General features: G+C 37.4%; 2 protein-coding genes across 3 annotated transcripts; one reads left to right on the forward strand and one right to left on the reverse strand.

Moving 5' to 3' along the window:
* Positions 1-1,036: 1,036 nt before the first annotated feature.
* On the reverse strand, positions 1,037-6,974 carry Myd88 (myeloid differentiation primary response protein MyD88). Its single transcript, XM_068290396.1, has 5 exons — positions 5,377-6,974; positions 3,127-3,464; positions 2,670-2,838; positions 2,186-2,369; positions 1,037-2,116 (listed from the first exon to the last, which is right to left on the reverse strand). The coding sequence occupies exons 1-5, from the start codon at positions 5,942-5,944 to the stop codon at positions 1,633-1,635; spliced, it is 1,743 nt and encodes a 580-aa protein (XP_068146497.1). The 5' UTR covers positions 5,945-6,974; the 3' UTR covers positions 1,037-1,632.
* Positions 6,975-7,846: 872 nt separating this feature from the next.
* ckn (CRK like proto-oncogene, adaptor protein) lies at positions 7,847-27,742 on the forward strand. 2 transcript variants are annotated; one of them, XM_068289198.1, is made up of 6 exons: positions 7,848-8,416; positions 16,371-17,478; positions 23,534-23,767; positions 24,204-24,422; positions 24,533-25,006; positions 25,072-27,742. In XM_068289198.1, exons 2-6 carry the CDS (start codon positions 16,495-16,497, stop codon positions 25,933-25,935), a joined length of 2,775 nt encoding a protein of 924 aa, XP_068145299.1. In that variant the 5' UTR covers positions 7,848-8,416; positions 16,371-16,494; the 3' UTR covers positions 25,936-27,742. The 2 variants fall into 2 exon arrangements, with proteins under 2 accessions (XP_068145300.1, XP_068145299.1); XM_068289199.1 differs by lacking the exon at positions 24,204-24,422 and having other exon boundaries at positions 7,847-8,416.
* Positions 27,743-27,748: the final 6 nt, after the last annotated feature.

Below are 27,748 nucleotides of genomic sequence, written 5' to 3' on the forward strand. Positions count from 1 at the left end.
ATTATTAGAAATGCCTTATTCAATCTCCGACATATACTTTTATTTACCTTTAGGTAGATCACGTTAATATTAGAACTCTTTTTAAAACCATTTTATATAGTTGTCATGCGGATCTACTCGTAAATTTATGGTTAGAAATCGGTCATTTTAAGTGGGGAAATAGATCTTGGATATTGAAATTTCAGTTGCTAAGGAAGAAATTTGTAATTTTCTCTTTAGATCCCTAAATTTCCCACAGATTTCAAGAATTTGTTGACTTTAAAATAGAATGCAAGCTGATTTCGTATATTAGGATAAGTAGAAGTTGAGATCACAACAGTTTAAAAATTTGTCCATACCCCAATTTGAAAGTATATCATCAAATGAGCTAAAAAGTTGTTGGAACAGTTAATAACAATTATATTGTATAGAATTATATTACTCATCATCTTGGTGATTGTTTGTCCGACTGAAACGAAGTCTCAGGGGCGTAGCCATGGACAAGGCATAAAATCGTTCCGACTGTTGCTATATATAATGCCAAGTATATATAACAACTCCATTGAACACATTCGAAGCAGGTTTTGCTTATTGTTAAACGTGCCTGATTAGAGGGAATGGAAAGACGTTTCACTTGGCTAATGTTATTTGAGACATCGAGAATTCCTTAACTTTGTTTGGAGTGCAAGTTGATATTTTAAACCCTTTTCAACTACACCCCTGACTAGACTTTGCCCATGAATTGCTTAAATTTTTATTTCGTTCTGTTTGCTCAGTCACAAGCTTCTGCTCACAAGCGTTTTATGACGCGACGTCGCTCTATGTACCTTCTCCCTGTAGGCGGAGAAGCTGGCAAAAGTTAATTGAATTAAGTAAGTCACTTATCAGACGCGTGACTAACAACTAATTGTGCGGCGGCCATCGATTAACACAACGTCTTGCATACATTTAACCTTTACTAGAGGCAATTGAAAATGGTTTTCTCTAAAATTTCCCCCCTTGTTGGTTATAATCATTCGATTTTGGTTTGATCTAATCTTGAATCACACGAAATATGTGGGTAACTGATAAATATAGAAATTTATTTTGGATTGAGCGATATAGAGTGCAAATAAATGATTAACATTTTTAAAATCTGAATTGGTTTTCTATCTAAAATATATTTTGTGGAGACGCGTTGGAATTTTGAGCAACATTTGCAGTCATTCTCAATTACAATTGCATACTTTTGAGGGCACAATTTACAATTAAAGTGTTTTGCTTATGAATAAATAGTTCAATCATGATTAGTTATTGTCTTTATTCGTTGTTGTCTTATATAATTTAACAAGTGCGTCTAAAATATAGTATATAACATTTGATTTAAGTTAGTTGGCTTTAAGTTTTGTGTTGGTATTTAGGAGGTGTTTTTTTTTTGTGCTTTTTCTTTATTTCTTTTCTGTTCTTTCGTGTTTAGAATTTTAAGTTTAATTTTAAGCTAGTATATAGTTAGATATACATATATATATATTCTCGTATAGTAACATCACTAATTATGGAGGGGTTGACGACGACGGAAACGTTGCACTGTGCTGTTTTGACACTGGGTGACTGGGTTAAGGTGGTGCAGGGGGGCAGGGGTGCAGTTTGGGGGGTGGTGTTGCTGCCCACCTATCAACTGAGCGTGGCTGTTGGTAACTTTGAGCTACTACGTGAAAATAGGACTTTTTTCAATATTTTTGGTCGCCATTTATTCGAACTTTTCTTGCTCTCCGATGTCGTTGAAATGTTCGAACTGCTGGCACTTAAAGTACGATCACGTTCCATATTAATGGCACTTACGGACTGCGCATGACGCAAGGGTTTCACTGTAGTCCCATTACGTGGTGTGGTTGAAAAGCTTATGGTTAGTTTTTGTAAAAATTTGTCCTTCTTCTTCATTTTGCGTTCGGGCAACGGAGCACTTGTATCACCGGACATTAGCGTTAAATGAGAATCATCGTCGAGTGTCGAGTTGCTCTTCGAAGCAGCTGATTGCTTGTAATTGGTCAAATCGGTTGAGCTAATGTCGCAATCATTGAGCTGAATGCGTATGGTGGGTGTAGTAACCCTCGGTTGTTGTGGTTGCGGCGATCCTGCGACTTCTTTTGATGAAGTCCTGATGGAAAGAAATAAAGAAATAGAGTTCAACTCAGGGTTAGGAGAATCCCTTCTAGGTGCTACTCACATTGGCAACTGTGTTCCATAGATGGCGCTACTGTCTAGATCGTGCAATGATCTAGCCAATTTATCCCAGAAATTAAATAATGTTGAATCTCCACTGTATTTAATATGCGTATAAATTCCCAAAGTTTGTGGCACATGCAAATCTGATTTATACAATATGGGTATTATTTTCCTTGTGTGATTCTCTGAAAAAGGTAAACATTATTAATTTTAGTTACATATCCACCCACATTCTAGGTGGAAACTTTGCTCCTTAAAGTATGCAGCAGGCTGGAAAAGTGTTGTCTATATTGAACATGTTGCAGGGGGCGAATAAGGCTACCTAAGAGCTAAAAGTTATTAATTTCCAAGAAACATTTCTTAACTTTAACCATTTTAATGTTAATGGACAATATTTCATGTGTTTTGACTGTTTTTTGCATACTTTTAGGAGCAAATTTCCCGCCATTTTGTGTTTTCTTATTTCGATCTCCACTCAGACTCACCGATTTGTATCTTTTGTGTAAAGTTCACCAGATAAGTATTCTCTGGACTTCGCAGAAACTCTTCAGTTAGAACTACAATCAAATGATTACATCGTGTGGCCATAAAATGTGATAGTTGAACATGCTCGAAGGGCACGCCCATTAGCATATCACGGTGTCGCAGGAAAAGCTATAAAAATCATAGTTTAAACAAAAGCACGAACAAAAAGTACCAACCAAAAACAGAAACGAAGCTACACAACAAAAAAAAAAAAAAGTACAAAAAAGTTAATGACGATTATTTCCTGTTTAAAAATGATTTTTATTGTATTCTCCTCTGTTTGTTATTGTTAATTTCGGTTGACTTATTTATAGCTGTGTTTGCTGATTTATTTTCGTTTCTGTTTTTGCTCGTAAGAAATGGAATGGAAAGGAAAGGAAAGGAAAGGAAAGGAAAGGAAAGGAAAGGGGGATTTACCTTGAGATTATAACGACCTGACTCTAAATTTTGCATTATTTCGGTGGCATGTTCGATATCTGCTTCGGCATACAAAACACAAGCATTATATCGGGGCAAAGGTAAGCCCATTTCCACACATTTCTGATCATCTTCGCTAAGTATCATCACATTTTGGCCCATTGATGTGGGCACTTTGCTGCTGCTGTTGTTGTGGTTGTTGTTATTGTTGTTGTGTACATTATTGTTAGGTTCAATGCAACTGATAATTTTACTAGGCGGATCGGGACTTTGATTAACCAATTTGATCACCGCCTGCTGTTGCTCCTGTTTTGTCAGATAGCGTTGAGTGTCCTTTACTATATATACATATATGAGATTTTATAGAAGAGATTTGAAATTGATGAGATAAAAATTAAAATTATTCACAGGGAGATGGGCAGTTGGGCAACATATTCTTCAATATATTTCAGATTTTTGACTCCTGATACTAAGTCTTGATAAGCTCTCAACTTTCTAAGAAGTTTACGAGATTTAAATAAATATCTTATCTGTCTCTCTCTGATCAATCAACTCCAATTGTATATATAGAACCTAAACTGCTATAAGTTTTACGTTTTATTATTCCTTTTATATCGAATACCTAGGCTATAGTAAATCGAAAATACTTGTTAAAACAATTCAACAAGCAGTAAACAGAAAGATTTAAAAAAGAGTAGAATTAATTTTAAGCGATCGTTAAATAAACGCTTATTTAGACAGAGCATACAAAGTTTTTCAAATGATTGGTTATAGTTTCATTCAATCTGTCTTTATCTGAAATGTCTGTTAGACGGTTTAATGAACAAAACCGCACAACTAAGGGATGTCTTTTATGGTCTACGATCTCGTATCTTGTTAGGTCATAATAGTTATTTTACTTTGGCTAATAGTCAAGTATAACCATATTTGGGAAGTGTATTGAAAAGGAATGCATATGTATATAACTTATATATGAATGCGTCAAGCTGTTAACCCATTTCCGATTGTTGATAATGATAATGATAGAACGTGAAGCTAATAAAAGCCATCCAGTTAATGGCCAACAAACAATGATAAATTCCCTCATTTTTTTTTGCCTTTTCCACTTGAAACGCCATCCTTCTCTTCCTCTCCCTTTGTGGGGAAATATCTTATCTTAGTATTGCACAAATAGATCAAAATATATATATAATGATTCTTTTGTGTTTGCAAGTTTATAAAGAAATCTAAATGGATGTTCTCAAATCACTTCGGTAGGTGAAGCAATTTAAAATAATACTTCGTTGTTGAAATATTGCTCTAGCCTATTATCAGTAAATTGGTTTTAGAAAATGGAAAACACTATATAAGTTTTGTATGTGGAATATACTGAATATTATATACATATACCAAAATATGTCCATGACATAATCAGTCATTTAGAGGGAGTTATTCCAAATATTTGGGGTTCAAACTTGACAGAGATAATTCAGATTCATTTGGTTATTTGCTAGTTGCTCTACGTATTACATAGTTTAAACGTTGTTCGTCACAATTCAGTGGCTTTTATTTATTGGACTTTGAGCGTTAAAAAATGTTATATTAATTGCCCATTCATGCATCCATTTAACATACAAATGAATGAATTAACAAAAGAGCAGTCCAGTTCGTTGAGAATAGAGGGGCGAAAAGGGTGGTAGAGAGGGTAAATGTGTGAACATATTTCAGACAGTAAAGAATTTTGTATAAAACGAAATAACTTGATAGAATTCTCAACTATAAGATAATCAAATAAGCCCAAACAACCTGGTTTTAGAATGGAATACAGAGAAAAGGATCTATCTATGGAGGTTTGTTTGTTCCAAAATCTTGAATAACTTACTATATGTACATATCTCAAATGCGCCTTTTAGACTTGCCGGTTTTTTCTATGGCTAATTAGATTTTCCCCTTAAGAAACAAACCAGTTTTTCCAACTAATTGTTACCAAGGGAACTATATAAAATATGATATACTCCAGTTTAGACCATTTTTAGAGAGCAATTTTGCTATATACTGTAATCGTCTTGATCTTGATTTAATAAAGATCATTTATACCTCAATTCATGTTAGGAATATCCTATATAAAAACACATAGTCATTGAAATAAAATTTGTGTTGAACTAGGTCTGAATTTTAGAATTTTCACAAAGCTGCTTTAGATTAGTTTAGTATATTGAACTGTTGCCTTTACCCATCTCTCCCATTTCTCTCTCTTGGATGTTAACCTACATAAATTCTCTTGTATATCATCGCAAACATCCCAACGATCAATGATGCCCAAAAACTGTTCCAAATGCCCGATATCAGCGGTTGTGGCATTACGTTCAATCCAACTATTGAGTACCGCATCCATTGGATGATCTGAATTCTCCGACACGAAACCCAATTGCTTGGCCAAAGCGGCAATTCCACGCCAATCCCGGGCGTAACCCTCCTCGGAGTGTAGAAACTTCTTTCGATTCAGCATGCCGGCCAATTGATTGCGCGTCTCTATGCTTAGCTCCGATAAAGGTGTCTGATTAAAGCCCATGCCCCCGATCCCTCCGCCGATTTGGGGAGATTGATGATCCATGGTGGCAACCATTTTCGCAGGTGGACGATGATAACGATGATGTGGGGCTGGTGGTCGATGCCAATTCAAGTCACTTCCACTGACGTCAACTGTGGAGTAATTATGCGAATGTGCGGGTGGGTGTTGGAGGAGCTGTTGTGGGCTGTGGGTGGTGGTGGGGTTGGTGGTGCTGGTGATGGAATGTTGCAAGTGATGTTGCTCCGGGCATATATATTGAGGGAGCATTCAAAGCACTTGATATTTTTGTTTAGTTTATATATAAATATATTTTTATTTTTATTTTATTGGAATAATTGAGTGCGGTTTATCAGCTCTTACACACACACACACACAGGGGTTAATATAAAAATATATTTATTATTTGTATGTGTGTGTGTGTGTGTTTGTGTGAAATTATGTACGTCGTTTTTTTATCAGTTAAACAATAAACAGCGCGTGAGTTTGCTTTTGTTTTATTAATTTTTTTACTTTCTGTATTTGTTGTTGTTGTTTTTGTTATTTTGTCGCGGGTGGCTGGACCTGCCTGTTGATGGGGCGGAGGTGCGCGAAAAAAACTGATTTTGATTTTGAGTGACCTCGAGCACCTCGCGACGCGTCACCAGACGACGACGACGACGGTGACTGCGACGACGACGACAACGAATTTGTTAATGTTGTTTATCTGTCTGCTTGTCTGCCTTCAGAGTTCTCTCTCTACTACAGATTTTTGTGTTGTTTAAATATTTTTAAACACACTCACACACACGCGAGTATGAATATATAAATTGTTATTAGCCTGGCCCGAACCGAATTCAACTGGTCTGGTTTATTTTAGCTTTTCTTTGCGCCGTTTGAATTATTATTTTCCACTGTTGGGTTTTTTCCCCACTGTGCACCTGGGGCTTCTGGCTTTTGTTGTATTTATTATTTGCAATTGTTCAGGAAATAAACAAATTGTTAACGCAGCTGCTGCAGTTAATTAAGTTTACTCAATCTCTCGCAAAAGTATTGACTTTTTTATCTAATTGCAGTTGCGGGGTCTGTTTTCTATTTTCTTCGCATTGATCAAAACACCGTTTACCGTTGGATCACTCGTTATCTATTTGTGGCGGGTGGCGGCGGAGCAAGGGGTTTGAGGGCTTTTTTAGGCAGGAGGTCCCGATTGTACCTGCATACGTATACTTAATATTGCGTCTGTACAAAAACAAAAACAAAACAAAACTGAGCAACGTAAAATCAAAAACTCGCCACAATTACAAACTCCCCACTCTAGCCCCCATTTCGATAACGATGCCCCATCGATCGATCTAAGCCAGTATTTTGACAGTGCCACAAATAAGTTAATCAACGAAATTAGGTTGGACAAATAACTTAGGAAATGTTTGTTATTTTAGTAATATGAAATTGGGTATTTATATCACAGTGATTATTAAGTAAAACCCATTATATTTTTAAGTCCAATGTTCATATTATGCATATTAATTGGAATTACTACTGAAATTTAAAAAATATTGGCGGGTTTGTTGTGATAAAAAAAATACTAAATGGCTGACAGTGTTATTGTTCAACACTTCTTTTCCAGCACTGATCAAAAGTTATCCTAGTCGACATTATCGGAGCAAAGTTATCGACATTATCGAGCAAATTTATAGTAGTCGGCGTTATCTGAGCAAAGTTATCGTAATCGACGTTATCGCAATCGACATTATTAAGTTCGACTCCGATGTTCGATGTTGGCATCATCGGTTCGCCGAGGGCATCAATTGTTCGAGTTTGACTCCTTTGCTCGACAGCGGTTGGATGTTGGAGTTGCATGTTGGATCGAGTTGCGACCCCCTTGCAGTGACTGTCAAACATAGTAATTTTTTAAAACAACGCTTCTAAAACTTTTTAGTATGTAAGATGTCAGTTACTTGCGAATTGTAAATATATCGAAGTTAGTATTTTAAGTATCGATTGTTAGTAGTAAGTTAGTATTTTAAGTATCGATTGTTAGTAGTAAGTTAGTATTTTAAGTATCGATTGTAAGTAGTAAGTCAGTATTTTAAGGCTGGATTGTTAGTATTAAGTTGCTTATGGAAAAGGAAAATATCGGTATGCGGCTACGGCCACACTGGACAGCAGCGTGACCGAATATTTTTTACTGTTGTTTTTGAGTTCAAATTGTGCGGATGTGCGGGCGGATTTTTTTAAAATTTGTTTTTGTACGTCGAAAAATAGCGAAGCGCCGAAAAATAAAATATTAACAAATTGATTAAATATAAAGCCTTGCATTTTCAATAACAACAACAACAAAATAAACAATTAGTTCAACAAAAGCCGTAAGAAAACCGCGCGCGATTCAATGTTTGTGTTTTTTTTGTTGTTGTTTATTTCAAAAATAGTGAATTGTGCAAAACAAAGTTAAATAAAATGAAAATAGCGGATAGTGTTGTGTTTTTATTAAGCAGAAGAAAATGGCGGCAGCTCAACAAACAATAAAAACCAGTCCCAACAACAACTACGTAAGCAGTGCTTAACAAAAAAGAAAAACGTTAATCTGGTTTTTTATGTGTGTGGACACAATATTTGGTGTATGTGTGCGTGTGCGTGTATGTGTGGAGTTTTGTTAATGTTTGTAGAAAATGCCATAAAACTAAACAAAAAAAGTGGAGTCATAACAACAAATTAATGTTTACATTGCTGCTCTGGAGGGCAAACAGAAGAAATAAGAAAAAGGTAAGTTAGATTTTCAATAGTCCCCTCACCCCGTGTTCCCAGGTTCTTTGTTTTTGTTTTGATGCCGCCTTTTTGGTCCTTTCGCTATTGCTATCTCTGTCGCACTGTTACCAACCATCTGTCCGGGTCTCCAAGGGTTGCCAGCTGTTCTCAATTTGTCGCTTGAAGATTTGAATTTCCTTTTTAGCGGTTGGCTGCAGCAGCTGCACTTTTCCATTCAATTTCCTGCAGATGCTGCTGTGCAACTCAACCTTATATAATTAACGTAAAACCAACACGTGTCTGCTGCCTTTTGTTTTATTTTCATCTCTTTTTGTGTCTTGTTTTATCGCTTTGTATTTGTCATGCTCGAGCGGCGCTGCCGCCAGTCGCCAGCCGCTTGGCGCGTGACAACTCTGGCCTAAAGGCGGGGGAGTTTTTAAATAACTACAACAAATTTAATTTACATATTTGCCAGGTCTTTTGTTTATTTTTTGTGTGTGTGTGTGTGTTTCTGGATTGATTTATGTAAACTTGTTAACAAACTGCATTTAATTTTCAATTGAAATGTGCCTTTTCTTGCTGCAACTAAAGCTCAGATTGCGCCATAAATCAATAGAAAGCGCACATAACTCACAATTGTGTGTGAGAAAGAGAGGGAGAGAGAGAGAGAGACAGAGTTGGGGAGTTGGAGAGAAATATGCTGAGATTTGTGTGGGAATCAAATGACTTGTCGCCACAGCTCCAATGAAGTGTTAGAATCATCAATACGCGCGGGGACAAAAGAGCAATCAAGAGAGTCGAAATCAGAGAGAGAGAGAGAGCTGCGCACTCGCTTTGAATTTGAATTAAAGTTGCCGCTAGTTGGAGTTTGGAGTCTCTACTCCCTCTCTCTCTCGCTCTCTCTGTCTCTCGTATTGGCCTATGCGGCTTAAAAAGTGGTTGACTGGCCAACTGCCTTTGTGTGTGTGTTTGCCTGCATATACATACATACATACATATGTATGTATAGATGTTTGCGTGTATTGGTTTCGTTTTGGTTTGGTTTGTGGCATACGCAGTACAGTGGGACCAATTCAAACAAACCACAGAAAAAAAACGACAAATTTAATCAGATGATAAAACGAAATAAAACCTAGCCAATGTTCATTATCTTGTTATCATTAAGGCCTTTTTCTCGATTTCTCTATTACAGTCGTTTATAAGTACGAAAAACGTTATTATCAGCCGCTCAACTGATCTGAATGGATTTAGTGTACCTCTTTTTTCTTCCACATTACCCTTCAATTTTGCAATCTCTGTGCTGTTTGCCCCACCCTCCCTTCTTGTCCATTCATTTATTAACTAACTAATTTGCCAAGCAACAACAAATTGCTTTTTGCTTTGATGGAATTGTTATTGTTTCAATTGCAACAAATTGCCTTCAACTTGGAAGAATCCAAAAGGAAACCTAGAGATGAGATTGAGAGAGAGAATTGCGCACTACCTTCTCTGTCTCTCAGCTTCAATTCTCTCGTGCTCTCTCGATTTCTCACTCTCTCTCCCGCTCTCTGTGTCTGGCTGTCTGCCACTCGAGGACCTCGCTCCAACTCTGACTGGAGCTGGATGATGGAGCCTCCGTCTCTCTGCATTTCAATACGCTTTGACTTGCGGTCGTTGTCGAGTCGAGAAGCGGGCTTCAAAAGCCAAACTCGAACCTTTTTTCTAAAGCTCCGCGCGGCCATCGCACGCTTGTGTGTGTTGTGTGTACGAGTGTGTGTGTGTGCTGGTGTAAAAATAAATTTTTTTTGCACAGAATTTTCATATAAAAAATCAATTGTAATTTAAACAAATTTGCTGATTTCTATATATTTCCCATGTGATTAATGTAAATCGATAAAATTCAAAAACGTTAACAACTTTTTAAAATGGTAAATAAATGATTTTTCACACAGTTGCAAATTAAGTTGAAGGAGAAAAAAACCGAACCTACGCATCTGTGTGTGTGTGTGACTCTTTGGGTGTATTGGTGTGCGTAGTAGTAGCTGCATACGCAGATTTTACATTTTTTTTTTTGGCAAAGTGGGCGGTGGGCGTGCTTTAACGGAAAGTTCAATGTAGCTGTAAATGCTCGCCCACCCCACTCTTCCTCCCTCCCCCCTCTGTGATATTGTAACTTCTTTTGTCTGCACTCATTGCTCGCTTTACAACTTGTTCGCGTTTTCAGTGTCCAAAAAAGAAAAGCAGAAAAAGAAGAAGAAAAAAATTGATGGCCATTTTTGGTCTCTCTGTCTCAGGTCTCTGTTCACGTACGTGCACGTCAGTCGCCTTATTTAGACGGGTCGTCGTAGTCTGTCTTGCCTGGAATTGTCTTCTTCTTTTTATTATTTTACTCTGTACCTCCTCCCCCACCTGCTGTCCCCTCCTCTTTCTACCTTTACCTTCTTGCAGTGCCATATGCGCAACGCATTCGTAGTTGTTGTTTGTGTTATTGTTGCTGTTGTCTTCGTTTGCATTAACCGTTAATGCAGTCGCCGCCCCAACTCGTCTCGTCCCGTCTGGTCCGCCCACACTTTTGACACATCTTCAGAGAGTTGCATTTAAGAATACAAATACCTCCTACGAATTATTTCCCAAATCCCCCCACCGAAAAACCCAAAAAAAAAAAAAAAACAAGCTTAACAAGACCAAATCGAATTCATGTACAAGGAATGGAATGTACGTTCAATTTATTAATCCGGAAATTCACGGCTTATGAAAACCCTCTAAAGAATGTTGTTAATCACTGTTCAAACTACATCAAGGTTTAACTTTTTCAAAAGTGTACAACGTTAAAGCCGAGCATGGTAATTTAAATCTACCTCACACTCAAAATTTCTCTTTAAACACTTTTCCGCCCTCTGTAATTGGTTAACAAATCCTGGATTGGCATATTGAAGACATTATGAAGATGGAGGAAGATATTCGAACGGTCTTCCCGTTCTACAAATTAATGAGGACCATGAGATCCTCGAGAACTATTCGGAGCCTAAAACGCCCAATTTTCCCCACCAAAATGGAGTCCAAGATTCCACACTTTATGCATTTCTTTAGAGATGCGCATTAAAGATATAGTTTAACTGACTTAACGACAAATGGGTCTAAATCACTTTGTATTACAACTATCCCTGTGCAATTGAAGTGAAAACAGTATTTAGATAAGTCGAATAATAGGGTTAACACATAGTAGAGTGTATTTTATCAGTTATCATAAATTATATCGTGTATGACTATATAAAATAACATTAGATAAGAACGACCAGTAATCCCTTTATAGTAACCAAGTATACAGTTGGGACAAATGATATGAAGGAAGATAAAAACAAAGCAAAGCCAAGACTTCCAATTATCGGATGCCTCTCAAATTATTAAGTTTATTCTTTCATTTACTCAAAATCCTTGGAATATTGAAAGAATTCCAATACGATTCCAATAATTTCAACTTTATTCCTTTGCCTGAATGTCTCTTCATTTGGGTTAAAATTTCAACGAGTAGTGCTTTATGGCCCAACAAACAATTTCGCTTGCAGGGTAATAAAAATGTTTACTCTTAAACTGTATGAAAACGCCCTATCATACAGACATATGTAAGCATTTTACATGCATTTTGTCAGGGAAGGCTGAAGTGGAAGAGAGAGACGCAGGGAGGGCTTCTCCTGTTCATGATTGTTGTTTTTGCCTGTTCTTGGCGCTCTTGCGCCTGAAACCTGAAACAAAATGCTGCTGCTGCAGAGACAATTCAGCAGCAGCAACAGCAACAACAACAACAACTTGAACAACTCAAACTCCAACTGCAACTTCAACATCAACATCAACTCCCTTTTACAGGCAAAACAAGTTTGGGCTGCCTGCCTGCCCGTGGCCATATTATAAATGTATGTGTGCTATGGAACGTTATGTGTCTCTGTCTTTTGCGCTTGGCAAGATCAACATCATCTCGAGCTATCGACAGGCGGGCGATGGCAACGGGCAACAGGCAGTCGACGAAGTCGAAGCTTAGCATCACCAGACACCATCTTTCAGTGTGTGTTTGACAAAAAACGAAGGAGGAAAATAAGAAAAGAAAGACAAAAAACAAAAACAATATATAGCATACATTATATATATGGGTACTAAGTACAATGCCTTCGCCAGAGAGACAAAAGGCAAGAACAAAAAAGGCGTGGCATGAGCTGAAAATGAGCTAGTACTGAAAAAAACACAAAAACTTTGTCCGGCAATAAGGAAACTATAACTCGAGCAGGTCATATGCAAAGAACCCGCAGAATGGAAGAGCAAAAAAAAAAAAAAAAATTAAGTAGAAGATGAAGAAGAAGAAAAAAAAGAGTCAATAAGCCGCCCCCATAAGGGCGAAATAGCCGAGAAGAAGAACCTTACTTTATCTAACGGGCTTAATGACACCCACACACCCATAAAACACCCAACTCACACACACACACAAGCCACCCATACATATGTATATGGAGAATGAAATGAGAGGGTGGAGAAAAGAGCAGGAACAGGAGCAGAAGAGATGGAGGAGTGTGACAGTTGAGCACCGTTAATAAACATGAGATTGAGATGCGCTTCATTTGATTTCAGCCTCAGTCAGCCCCTGATCGGGGTTGGGGATGTGGGATGGAGGTGGGCAACATGTGTTGAGTGAGAGCAGGGGTTGTGGCGGCTTTTGGGGGCGCCGCGTGGAAGCTGGTGTTGTTGCTGATAGATTGGCCGTGTTGTGTTGCCATTTGCCATTTTATTGCGCTCCATTTGGCTGATTACTCATGCCAGTAAACTTTAACGATATGAAAAGGCAACTAGCAAATGGTTTAACAAATTAACGACTATTTAATACACTTTCTTCTCGCATAAGTCTGCCATAAAGTCTAATAACACGTGAAATAAACAAAAAGCAAATGCACAATGGCAAAATGAAGCATACAAATATCTTTTAACCTGGTTAGTAAGCGGAACTAATATAATATTACACGACCTAATGCCAAGGCAACCAAAAGAGCAAAAGAATTTTCTAACTTTGGCCTTTAAATCTGATAATCTTAGGGTAATTCAGTTATAGTTTATAATAGGCAAACGATAGCCGATAACTATTCCAATAGAGGATCTAGGGATTACTTTTAACTACATGTGCTGAACCCTAGAAACAGAGACCAGAGTACATTTTTACCTCTAAGAGGATATCTGGGGATCTTCCGAAAATTACTAATATAGGTTTTTCTTTGTCTTTTCCCTTTGACAATTTGTTTTTTCTTCAAAAAAGTATCTTATAACTTATCCAATACCAAATATGCCCTTACTTTAGTTTAAAGATTCTCTCAACTTTCCCCGCCACTTCCATGCGGCACCATAACCCACCCCCTCAGCCCAAAAGCCTATAAACTGTGATTGTGTAAGTGTGTGTGTGTGTGTGTGTGTAACCATAATTATTTTTAGTTGCTCAGCGTTTTTGTTGGCAACTTCAAAAACCGCAACTCCGCTTCATTGTATGTACATCCATCAATGAATCCCATGTGTGTGTGTGTGTGTGTGTCTGTGTGTGTATGACGACAACGACAATCAATAAATCTTTCAACCATCCCTATCCCATACGTTAAGTTTGGCTGCCCTCTCTCTGCCCTTTTGGTATTATGTATGTATTTTCTAACACTCCAAAAAAAGCAGAAAATGAAAAGAAAAGGGTCCCAAGCCTCCAATTGCATTTTCAATCAGTTTTTATGCTTACAACATGGAAAAAGCAGTCGTTAATACATTTTGGTTTCAACTAACGAAAACAAAAATACCCTTTACCATAAAAATAATATGCATTTATCGTGCATAACTGTTCATTTTGATGATCATAAACATATAATGGGAATGCATATTCCAAAATTTATCTACACTTTCCACCGTTAATGTACAGGGCATAAATTTACTCCGACAGTGAGCATTGGCAGTGGGGAATTTCATTGTGAACAAACATAAAATGTTCAGAGTAGCGAATATTTACTGTACAGCTGTAAACTATAGGGTTATGCCTCATTATGATTACTCACCCGCCCACAACAACAATAGTTTTTGGGTTTTATCTATTCCCCACACCAGCCACCCACACCTCCCTCTTCGGATCGTGCCTTTGGGTTTGTGTTCATGTTTGCAATTAAATGTTTTGCACAAAAAGATATACAAAAAAGGAAGCAAGGATAATTGTGAAAAGGAGTGATAGGGATAGAGAGAGCAAGACAAAAAAAAAACAAATTTTTGCAAGCCGGTAACGGTTCAACAACATCTGCGCTTGCAAAAGGAAGCAAACTACACTGATGGGGTGTGGTGGGGTGGAAGGGGGGAGTGCATACACACACACACAAACCGCAGGCAACCCACATTTGTGTATTGCAGTTGATATACTACTACCCTACTACAACTGCAACAACAACAACTGCCGAAAACTTCTCTGCAATTGCGCGCTCTCATTTCGCTTTCTTTCCTCTCAGCTCCCAAACGCACACTCTCTCTCTTTCTCTTGTCGGTTCTCTCTTTTTACGGCTTTTGCTGCACTTGCATACACATAAAAATTCATTAAAAAAAACTAGGCGGCGACATTGTTTGGCAAGTTTGTAAATAAAATTTACTACCGCAGTTTTTGTTTTTGGCAAATGTTTTTTACCTGCCATTTACCACTTGAACAGTCAGTCAACCAATCAACCTACACCCCCTCCCACGCACACACCTACATAGTTGGGACTTTGTATGTATGTACGTATGTACATATATCGGGCAATTGTAATCGAACAGGTGGCTGTCATTTTGTTATCGATAGCCCCCTGTACCGTTTGTTTTCTCTGCAAGTTTGAAATTGTTATTCCATTGAATTCTTTCCTTGAATTCTTGTTCTCATATGTATGTTTGTGTGACTGTGTGTATGTGTTCTGTGTTAATGACTTGACTTAAGTCGATTGTTCGTGACTTTTGGCCAGATTTTACCCCTCCGCGCTGTGCTCATGCATTTTTCAAGAGTATTATGACGTTGCGGCTAGACGACAGGCAAGCAGCTGCCGCCGCCCCAACCCACTCAGCAAACTATGTTGTATGCTCGTTGTCAGTCAACGAACTTTGGCACAGACGCAACGGCAGCGGCTACCTTCTAACCCCCTCCCTCCTCATCAAACCACCGTCTCTTTCTCTTTCTACCGCATTCTCCTTCTATTGCACTCTCTATCTCTATCTAGCTATCTCTTTCGTTCAATTCTGGTCACTGCTTATTGGGGTATGCTGGAATTGGGCAGAAGATAATCATATTAAATGTAAGAACATACGCTCTGACTAGGCAATATCCATAAATTTGGGCCTTAACCCTTCGTGGTACACTGTTTTAAAGCCCTTAAATTGTCTCTTAGTGGATAATCATCATATGAGATCCAGGCAATATCCAGAGGTTGAAAGTAACTCTGAAAATTCTTTTAATCATCCTTAGACTCCTAGAATTAATCTATTTAACTAGCTTATATTACCCAATTCCTAAATCAATAGAAAGAAGTTTTCCTCATTTTAAAGTCTCAAGTTCTCAATTCAATAAAGTCTTACTTAAACCTTACAAAATGCTCCAACATTCTTGATAGAGTATGTTGAAAGTCGAGAATAGGTTTTAATGATTTAAGCTACTTGCATTTTTGTGAATGAAATTTGAAATACGAGATGCTGCTGCCTCCTCTTTCAGTTTGTTTGGTTAGAGGGGAGATGATTGGGGAAGGGAGGAGGTGAGGTGAAATGGGAGAAGAGGTTAGGGGTGGAGTTGTGCCCGGGTTTATTGACTTGCCGCATCATGTCATAAATATCACACACACACACACACTCGCATACTCATAGTGTGACCCTATTTTTAGTCGTGCCCAATTATGCAGATTTCTGGTGTTCTGGTGCACATCTGGTGGACAGATTTTTCTTCATTTTTCTAATACACAACTTCTTCTTTTGGTTATTGCAGGAGTCGCCATTGCTGCTATCGTCGACGTTGTCGTCGTCGTCGTTATTGTTGTTGTCGTCATCTTCAACATTGTTGCTACAAATTTGGCCCGGACGAGGCCTAGAAGAAGCTAATTGCCATAGCCATGCATCGTTCACTCAAACCGCACACATCGACGGCACAAGCTAAGAAGGTGCAACCACCGACAATACCAGGCGACCAGCAGACATCATCACATCATCAACATCAGCAGCAGCAGCAGCAAGCTTTGATACCACTCTATAGGCTAAGTGGGCCATTGCGTCATCATCAGCAACAGCAGCAGCAACAACAACAACTACAACAAATACAGCAGCAGCAAGTGGATGATGGCATTGGTGGCATGAATATGAGTGGAAACGGCATTGTCTCATCGCCCTCTCTGGAAGAGGGCGGCTTTAATTTGCCCCGCGAGACTAGCGTGGCCTTGCGCATGAAAGATGAGGCAACTGTAGCTGGAGTAGGAGTAGGAGCAGGAGTCCCTGTAGCTCCCCCATCAACGGGTAAATCCTCGGCTCCATTATCAAGCATTGTGCCATGCCCACCGCCTGTTTTTTGTGCCACTCTACGCGAGCCATTGACCCATAAGGCGGCTGTCTATTATCATCAGCAGCTAGCCCTGCAAGAGGATCAAGGCATTGATCTAACACAATCGCCAGGACGCGATTCACCAGGCTCGTCATCAGGATCGGCTGGTTCTGGCTCACGCCATAGCACGGCCAGTTTAGATTCTGGTCGTGCCTCTTCATATCTAACTGGAGTCTCCTCATCTGGAGCCTCGATACGTGGTGGCGGGGGCAATGGAGCCGCTCCCCTTTCCTCGCCTCGTTGCAGTTCCGTTAGCTCTTGTTCCATTGGCAGTGTGGATAGGCAACGTAATGATGAACTAATCATCGATTGGCTGCTCGAAATGAAGCACGAGGAATATGCCCAACTCTTCATTGCGGCCGGTTATGATTTGCCAACCATAGCTCGCATGACCCCAGAGGATCTCACCGCGATTGGCATTAAGAATCCGCATCATCGAGAGCGTATCAAACAACGTATTGATAAATTGCAGGTTCTCGATAATTTGCCGCATTTTGTGCCGGTAAGTTGAGTTTCAAATGTTATTTTTATGCCAAGTTCGGTGGTTTGGAAGGCGGTTCTAACTGCTAGTTTCTTTGTTATTATTAACACTTTCATGACGTGACTTTGGTTCTCTCTCCCGCTCTCTCTCTCTTTATCAAATTAGCAAGAATTTGCCAAATCTAATCAAAATCTCATGACCCTATTTCAATATGCCAATATTTTTGTTGAAACTGATTATCTAATGTAGTAAAATAACAAATTTTGACGTAAATGTAGGTTCTAGAGTTGGTCATCTTTTAGAGACAAAGTTGATTAAGTAGTAGACCTAGCAAAAGGGCGGAAGAGAGCACTTGTCCCTGGCGGCGAATAATATAATATGACCTAACATTTAGTACAAATGGAAACTGAATAATCCCGAAGTAATAATTAAATGATGGGAGAAATCGGAAATGCAGTGAAATTTCGTTCTTGGGACAGGAAATTTTTCTCATTGCCTCCTTCCCCGTACTGATTCGTGAGACAAATTCCTAACGAAATGATGCAATACTAAGGATTGTATTTCATTCCTGTCGCATGAGCTCGTTGTTCTCTGTTATGAGAGAATAATCAATGGAAAATCAAGTTGTATCCACTTTAAGCATTCAGCATTCAGTAATTTGCATACATTAATAAACACACCGAGGCAATTTGCCATATTGACATTAATTGTGGCCCAGTCAGCTAGCTTTTAGCCCTTTCTCCCCAATTCGCTTCCCCTTTACTGGTTTTTCTGATGTTTTTGCTGTTAATCTCGTCTCCTTTTTCTTTGTTTGCTTGTTTTAGCTACCAAGCTTATCTTTTTTCCCCTCCTTTTTTATTTCTTATTTCATTAAAAAAGCATTTGCGAAAAAAAACTTGTTCCCACATATGCGGTCCATACATTCACACACACACACACACAAACACTCTCAGAAAGCCACGTTAAAAAGCAATGTCAGCGGTTCTTTTATGTTGTTTTGGTTGCTTTATTTTTTTTTTTTTTGTTTTATTGTTAATGAAAGAATTTAAATTAATATGCGCACATTAATTTCCATCAGCAATTCATTAAATAAAAGATATATACAGATAGAGAATCGTGCCGTTCTCTCTCTAGGCCCCTGTGAAATCTGGCGCCTCGTTAAGTCGGTTAGGTGACATTACGTTATGAACTTGAAGCTCTGAGAGATCTCGGACTCGGACTCTGAGTGATTCTAGCTTCTAGAATCTAGATAATTGCCTGGTGGTGCTTGAAAACTGATCATTAGCCATTGATCCGTTCGACAGATCAAGGTGAGATCATTTGAATTCAATAGACAAAGTTCACAATTGAATTGAAATGGTAATCCGAGTATGTATGTAGATTCAATAAGCGTTTAGGTTAATGACCGTAGCAATAATGGGTGGGATTAACTTAGTCAAGACACACAGTTTCTATTAAGTTTCTAATAAGGGGAATCAATTAAAAGTAAACAAAGTTTTACGCTGTGAAAAATGGCACACCAGATTTCTTATAAACAAATTTCAAAGTAATATTAATTGATTATGTTGATACTAGATTTTTGCTCTTTCTTTATTGTAGAGGAACTTTCATAGTTTCTAAGGATTCTAAGCCTTCTTTCCTATTAGACACGCACATTTTTAAGACTTAAATCGAATCTACTCGAATCAAGGACTAAGAGGGATTCCAAATTCCTAAAATATGGTTTTTAGACTTAAATTTTCTTACCAATTCCAAACCAAATGAACTCAAGGTCTACCATCTTAAAGCTCCATTGCACAAACCAAACAAATGTATTACAAATAATAATAAATATTTATTAATTGGTTTGAGATAAGAAAACAAAGCGTTTAGAGCTATGATTCAGACTCGAGCTTTGTAAACTCTGCTATAAACATTAATAATACACTTTACATAATTTGTAAAAAACGGTTAGATCTTTGTTGATGAAAATAAAAAAAAAAAAAAACACAACCACTGGCAATTAAGTTCAAGTCATTGGAATGTGGTTCAAGTTTTTCCAACTGAACTCGAAACTCGAAAATGCAGGTGGGAGAGCAGCACCAACAACAAAACAAAACAACAAAAAAACTGATGAAATCTACTATATATGAGTCCAAGTATGAATCAGAGACAAAAGAGTACGGAGAGATAGAAAAAGCGAGAAATAGAGACATCTGTGGCAAGGTTTAAGTCAAGTTGGTTGGAAATGCATGTGCTTTGTTGATGGTAAAAATTGTGTTTGACTTCGAGGGTGTTAATCATGGTTGGTATGCAACCAGCCCCAAGTTGGATGGATGTGTGAATGTGGAACTCAGATTTCTGAAGGCTAAGTGGAAGGTAAAGCACACATTTTCTTTCAAAGTTCAAGAAGTTTTTCATTACTTATCTCTATGTCTCTCTATCTTGAAGTTGCATTGACGACAATTGTTTGTTTCCTTTTCAAGTTTTTTGTGACCAACGTGAAATGCATATTGATAAGAGATCGAGTGAAAGAGAAAGACAGACTGTCAGACAGACGGAAAAGACAACAGTTAAAACTTGCATTTTATTATGTCACGTATTGAAAAATGGAATGAAACATATGTCGATAAGATCCATATAAAAACAACTATGCTCGATATATTTTTCAAGCGGAAGTCTAGTTCGTGCCATTTCGATGTGTGTTGAAAATTTGTAAAATATGTGTTCGTAGTTCATAGATTGAGCTAATATTATCATAAACAACTAATAGTTAGTTATGTGAACCGTTTGGAAAACTTTTAAAGGCTTAGTTTTCAAATGATTCGATCACATTTCCCCAAATCTCTTAAAAATTTATTTTAATTAGTATTGAAATACTCTGCAAAGTTTTCTTATGAATTGCATTACTTTATCATTCAACTGCAGAATAGATAATAATACTTTAGGGGGACTTAATGGCGTTTGTAAAACTAATCTAAGATAATATAACTGGGCGGAATGATACGAAATGTCGTCATTTGATGACGAAAAACACCTTGAGGAGTGGCTAGACACTTTGGTTGCTAAATTGTCGACACTTGGTTTCGGTTTTTTTTTGTTTTGTTTTAATGGAATAATCTTTTTGGGAAATTTCTGTTGCCGATTTGCACAAGATGTGGAAAAATGACCTCAGCTTATTTGTTTTTTGTTGGCTTTTGGCGGTGGTTTAGTGTTTCACTTGAAAAATGGCCTCAACAATAGAATTAAATTTTTTTTTGCATTTATTTTGTTGTTGCTTTCGCTTCGGATTGTTTATATAATGCGGCGTGACTGTTTTTGCCAAGTTGTGAGTTTTTTCTTTTAACTGTTTTTAACTGCTCGTAATGTGCCAACTTATCGTTTAAATTCTCCCCCATTGGGTAATATTGATATTTGTTGTATAAACAAAAGACCCATCATGTGTGTGTGTGTGTGTTGATCTGGGTGTGGTTATAGGATCGTAATACTTGCATCATCATTACCATCATAATTATCATTATAGCCATTATTAACGTTTACGTCGTAATGAAAGTTGTTCCTCTTTGGTATCTTTTGGCATAAGCCTCATTAGCCAGGCCAACATTCTCTCCCTGTTTCTCGCATTTTGCTTTCTTTTTTATTTGTTTATTTGCGCATTTTTTCTTATTTTATCTTATGCGAAAAAGGAAATGAAACAAAATACCTGACTAAAAGAGACAGATAGAGAGGGAGGGAGAGCGATAGAGAGTGGTGGAGAGGTTATTATACGTTCATTTCATAAAAAAAAAAAACAAAATATGAACAGAAACCGCAATCAACGAACGACCTTGAGGGTCATAAGGCTCTGTTGTTGTTATTAGTATTTTTTTTTTGCTGTTAGACTCTCCAAATGGTATTTAGTTTTTTCTGTGTTTTTGGCCTGACGACGTACTCGCATTAACTTTTTGTTGTTGTTGTTTTTGTTTTTGGTTCTGGCGGTTGGTGCGTACAGTTTTTGGTTTTGGAACGCTCTCTTCAAACCAGTTTCGCTTGCGCTAATGACGACGGCATCGGCAGCGGCGTCATACCATATGCTACCTGCTAATGGATTTCGAAGAAGCCAAACCAAAAACTGTCCCAAAATAACAGAATACATACTATAGATATATCTTCTACTATGGTAGTTAAGCAAATATTTGCTTAAGTATTTTATGAAAAAAAGAAAAATATTCTCGCTGCAAAGCCGTGATCGATAGCCAGAGCCAATTGAATTGCTGATTAACATATGTATTTTATATAGATGACACTAGAAACAACTAGAAACGGCCTAGCCCTTTCTTAGCACATTCCCTGTCCGTGTTTGTCGTGTAAATAAAAGAGTACACTGTTTCACAACTCATGTTAGAGATTATAAATGAGATTTGTAACTAATTGGTTTTGTCTAATGTCTAATAGTCTAATGTTGATAATCTGCCAATTAAATGTCCTTTCAATATATTTTTATTATTCATATACAGATATGTATGAAGAAAGTTCGCTGAACCGCAACAATTTGAAACAAATGGATGTAGATTTATTGACAAATGTATACATATATCTGCTTAATTTACATATATTTGAATATATCGTTCATTTATAATAAAGTTTATGCAAAAATTGTCAAATGTCTTCGCTGAGAATTTGCATTTCAAGACTTGTTTTCCAATAAATCTCGATAGTTCTCGTTAAAACATTCATATCATTATAAGGTTTGGTTTAAAAATGAGCAAATAATCATTAGTTTGACTATTATTACTTTCGATCCTTAATCCTAAGGCCTCTTCACGTTTTCGAATCAATTCCTAGTTAATTATAAATGGGAATTGAATTATTTCTAATATAATAAGTTGACTAAAAGTTATTTTGAATTGAAAGCAAAGGAGATTTCAAAAATAATTTTATTCGGTTTTTGACTTTACTTGTTATTATATTCTGCTTGAAGGTACCACCCATAACCAATAAGAAAAGTTGTTTTTTAAGATCTTAAGTAACGCCTCGGATTAGTTTTCTGCACTCCTCCCTCCCTCCGCCCCTTTTGAAACGTTATATAAATTTGAAATTACTTTTTAAACCATAAAGTCATAATTATTATAGCTTTTAATTATAGTTTTATGGTTTTTACAAACATTCTAAAGAAGTTGTTCTTGAGAACAAGATGCAACTTATTGTTTCCAACAGCTTCTTAAAATTGGTTTGTTAATTGACTTTTGTTTAGATGGAGGTCTTTCTATTAGTTGGAGACCCTTTTTACAACTCTTGATATCATAATCCGAGACTTTAAACCTAGTGATTATCTAAGCAGTTAATGGAAACTTCCGTTTATTGAATATTTCCATCTCTTTCACTCTATAAACATGCCATCTCTCTGGCTGTCTTATTCGTCTCACTGTCGTCTTATGAGAGAAGACATTTAATTAAATAGAAATCAACAGCAATTTAGGCAAAAACCAAAAAAAAATTATTAACACGTCGTAGAGACAACGAAAATGATGTTGATGATATTTGAGTCCATGTGTGTGTCTACGAGTGTGTGTGTGTGTGTGTGTGTGTGGAGACTTTGGTTGTGGCTACCGTTTTGAAAGATGGAGGAGAAGAAACAGACAGAGACTTTAACTGCGACGAGTTTTACTCTTGGCTTTTTTTTTTACTTGATGTTGATGTTTGTGCTGCTTTGACGCGATTTATGTCATATCTTATCAATTACAACTGATTAGAGCTCCAAGCTGTGCCGGCGGCACATCAGGCTGCTCCTCCTCACCAGCAGGCATCATCAGAGGAGAAGGGGGAGTGGGAATGGAGGCTCATCCATTCCATTTCGATTCCACTTCATATCAGAACTAGTTCATGGACAATTTGTAGCTTGGCTGCCCCCTTTGATGGGGTTGGCATTAATCAAATGTGATTAGCTTTCAGTTGGTGCGAGCAACAAAAAAAAAAAAAAAACACAGAAACCAAATAAATATAATGATCGACAATCCATAAAGTATATTCTCCCCCGCCAAACTCTCTTGTGCCTCGCTCCATATACGATACTCTCTATAAATTTTCCCTTTTTGTCTTTTTTTTATTTTTTCTACAGGGCTCCATTGAGGAATGGTTGCAGCTGTTACGTCTGGAGGAGTATATACAACCGCTGCTCGAACAGAACTATAAAACAGTGCGTGATGTCACCCAAGTCACTTGGGAGGATCTCGAAGATATCGGCATTGTCAAATTGGGGCATCAAAAGAAAATCCTATTGGCCATTAAACGGGTCAAGGATATCATTAGCGGCAAATGGAATCCTGGTGGTGCTAATGCCTATCAACAACAGGTAAGAAATGCCCTACGAAACTCTAAAAGGCATATCGCTCCCTTGGGTATATGGGGACAAAAAAATAAATTATAGGGCAAAGAAAATTCGAAACGTAATTTCCTGCTTTTAGAAGTTTTTCGAAAGTTTTTTGTTTAGATTTTTGAAAATGAATTTCTTAGAATTTCGAGTTGAATTTTGTAAATGTTTTTATGTTTCATAATGTTTACTTTTAAACGATTATAAAAATTTCTGTTTTGTTTATTCTCTTAATTTTGTCGACCCTTTTGTTTGTTTGTTTAAGCCTTTTCAATATTTTATGGGATATTTAGTTTAGAACATATATTACTTTATGATTTTATAAATAATTTGTTTATTTTTTGAATTTAATTGACTTTTTATTTTCCATTTCTTTTCATTTTCAAACAACTTTTTTGTTCGATTGAAAAAAAATCAGGACTACCCAAGAAAACCGTGGCAATTAAATGTGCCTATACCGAGTACGCCATCTTATGTGCCAACAACACGTGTCTCCTGGGATGATACGAAAATCTATGCGAATGAGGGGGGCAATGCCAACAGTTCTTCATCTGGTCAAGGATGGCGGTGCTATTACCGTGCCGGCGACAATCATGACTGTGACACAGGCACGGGCGACGATGTGGTGCTCATTAAGGTGTGGGTCATTAACGAGGGATGCTAGGGAGGGGGTAGCAACTTACCTTGATCTTAAGTGCATGTTTTTCAACTAACCTTGGGCACCTTGTTTCTCTATCGTGTTCTCAGGTGCGTCAACCGCGTGGTAAGAGTCTGGAATCGCTGGAGGATATACATGACAACAGCACGCGCAGCCATTTGACCTTTAGCCATTATACGACCACAGATTATGGTCACTTTGGACAACCAACAACAACGGCAGCAGCGGCCTTACTACAGCAACAGCATCATCAACACCTCCTACATCAGCAGCAGCAGCAACAACAACAACAACAGCAGGCGGCCGCTGCTGCTCGTCTTCTTGGCAACAATGCAGCAGGCATTGGCTGGCGGCGTTCCTATGATGATGGCGACATAACACCCACCAATGATGCCACACGAGAGCTACTCTACGAGGAGGGAGGCGGCACTTTGCCACGTCAACAACGTGGCATCTTGCAGAGAGCTGTGCTCAACACCATGCCACCGTTGGAGCATCATCATTATATGAATGCGGCGGCAGCAGCCGAATATGGAGCAGCTACCGTTGGCGATGGAGGAACGGTGAGTACACTTGTCTTGATGTCACTTGGAAACCTTTTCTAATCTGTCTATATCGTCCTTTATAGGCCTACCTAAGCGGCAGTCCATTAACTGGCAAGAAGATAGCCCCAGAGCCACCTAGACGTCATTGCAGCATACGTAACTCTCGCACGCTAAGCGGAGAGGGAGGAATTGTAGCTGCAAATCAGGCAAAGGATCCCAATGCAACGCAACAACAGCAGCAACAGCAACAACAATCGCAGCATATGTTCTACTGGCAACAGCAGCAACAACTTCAACAGCAGCAGCAACAGCAACAGGCAGGCAACTGCCAGCAACCAATCTATGCCAACTATGCCACCATACAGCAGACCACAGCGGAGATCCATTGCGAGAAATATCACGACAATAAATCAAATTCCAGCATCGATTCGATTGATACTATACCGTTTGCCAATGAGAACACCGGCACTATTAAACAGCGTCTGCACAATACACCGAACAATACATCGCTTCCTGCCCACTTGCATTCCTCTAGCTCCAGTTCCAGTTCATCCTCCACCAATACTATAGCCAATATAGCGCATTCCTTTCACTCGTTAAAATCGTCCAGTTCGCTGCATGACGCCGCCGCATTGGCTCGTAGTGAGAGCATGGGCAGTTCAGTGAGTGGCGCCCTGCATTTACGTTCTCCAACTCTGGACTCTGTTGGTGCTGTTGCCGTGGGAGCCGTAGAGCCAACATCGCCACTTGAGGGCGATGCTGCTGCTGCAGCTGGATCGGTGCAAGCACCACCAGCAGCACCGCCATTAACAGCTAACACCATTCCACCAAAAGTATCGGCAAATGTGCTTAACGACATTGGTAATATGTTGGCCAATCTAACCGATGAACTGGATGCCATGCTTGAGGAGGAGAAACGTGTTGGCCTCAACATCGACAGTGAATAGGCGGACGAGGCCGCCCAAGCAAATTGAATGAAAAGTTTCCTTATGCAACAAACAAACAACTCCAATCAAAAATGAGAAAAAACAAAAACAAAACCAACCAACCGCAACAACAACAACAACAAAATGTAGTGTAGCTGAAATTTTTTCATTGTAGTTTCTAAGTTGTTAAGCTGCAAAGTGTCTCCACTTGATATTTTTTGAGTTTAAAGTTCAATTTTGTTTTATCAGAGCTACAAATGTATTTTTTATTTTTTAAAAGTTTTTTCTATAACTATATACAACGGATACATAAATATTTATGTATTTTAAAATTACTGACAAATAATGAAGAACAAAGTGAACGATTTTGTTTTATTTTCTTGAATTGTTGTACGATAAATATTCTATACAAGTTATTAACGTTCTTAATAATTGAATCTTTTAAAATAATTTGAAATACTTTAAAAAGCAAAATGCAATCAAGTATTTCGATTCTAAACTTCTGGACTAATTTTTGTTAAGAATTTATTTTGTTAATTTCTTTGTCGAGAAAATTATAAAGAATTTAACAATTTTGAATTGTTGTTTTGAATAATTTTTATTTCTTTGAAAAAAAAAACTATTTATTGATTTATCAGAAATTCTTAAATATTGCATGATAATAATTGGACATGAGATTTAGTTAATTTACCTAAGATCGAATACTTCTTATACAACATTTTGAGAGATGTGACAGCAGAATTAAAATTATGGGTAAAAAATATTATCTAGAATCAAAAGAAAGTTCTTTCATTTTGTTTTTCGTCAGTTATCAGTAATTTGAAAAGAAAAAACACTGTAAACATTACTTTTTTTATAACTTTTTTCCATGTGTAATACACCTCGATTTGATGTGTAATTAAACTATAACTGAAAAGCTTTTGACAAATGTATACTTTTGTACTTTTCCCTATGAATGTTAACAACACAAGACAAAAAACAAACAAACCGAAATCATAAGAAACAAAAACAAGAAAAATATCTAAGCGCAAAATGCATATACGCATAGTTAATACTTAGTCTAATATATACAGAATATATAATATATAAAAAAAATATATATATAAATATTTAAACAAATCAAATGAAAAACATTTATATGGCAAGGCATTTAGTGGTTTGATACTAACAAAACAGAAAACGGCAACTACAACTAATTAGTAAAACACAATACAAAAAAGGAAAGGATAAATATGAAAAGAATAGAAGTAAGCGAAACTGCATTAAGCAATTTTAATTTGTTTTCATCTATGTTTTCTCGTACATACTTTGCGTTTGTTATAATCCGAATCAAACTATATTTGAATGATTGTATGATTAAGTGTTATTCCATATAAACTAAAAGAAGAGATGCATTATATAAAATATAATTCTTAGCGTTAAACTAAACCAGAGCAGAGGAGAGAAGTAAATCATTTATATATACAATATAAATTATGTATACCAACTTGAATTGCCTTTCATTATGATTTACTTTAAAAAATACAATACAACAAAATTTAGTGAAAATCGTTTTGTGTATGTTCGTTATATACACATCAACTATCTACGGCGCCTAAGTTATATTTTTGATTTGAGTTCGCATATCATCATTAGTAATGAGCCAAAAAAAAAAAAAAAAAAAAAAAAAAATCAAATCAAATTGGTATATATCGAAAATTTATATAAACGCATATAAACAAGCAAAAAATAAGGCAAAAAATCACAAACATGTATAGCACATAAAGGGCAAACAACAAACAAAACGATAAAAAACAACAAGAATAAAGTAAACATTTTCATAGTAAAACCAAGT

This window comes from Drosophila tropicalis, unplaced genomic scaffold (assembly GCF_018151085.1).
Source record: "Drosophila tropicalis isolate 14030-0801.00 unplaced genomic scaffold, ASM1815108v1 contig_593, whole genome shotgun sequence".
Classification (NCBI taxonomy): domain Eukaryota; kingdom Metazoa; phylum Arthropoda; class Insecta; order Diptera; family Drosophilidae; genus Drosophila; species Drosophila tropicalis.

Excerpts from the sequence above, each read along its gene's own strand:
- Myd88 (XM_068290396.1), bottom strand. The coding sequence starts at position 5,944 with ATGCTCCCTCAATATATATGCCCGGAGCAACATCACTTGCAACATTCC. Across the intron at positions 3,465-5,376 it reads TGATATACAAGAGAATTTAT|TAAAGGACACTCAACGCTAT; the intron begins GTAGGTTAACAT and ends ATGTATATATAG. Across the intron at positions 2,839-3,126 it reads CAGGTCGTTATAATCTCAAG|CTTTTCCTGCGACACCGTGA; the intron begins GTAAATCCCCCT and ends TGATTTTTATAG.
- ckn (XM_068289198.1), top strand. The coding sequence starts at position 16,495 with ATGCATCGTTCACTCAAACCGCACACATCGACGGCACAAGCTAAGAAG. Across the intron at positions 17,479-23,533 it reads ATTTGCCGCATTTTGTGCCG|GGCTCCATTGAGGAATGGTT; the intron begins GTAAGTTGAGTT and ends TTTTTTCTACAG. Across the intron at positions 24,423-24,532 it reads ACGATGTGGTGCTCATTAAG|GTGCGTCAACCGCGTGGTAA; the intron begins GTGTGGGTCATT and ends TCGTGTTCTCAG.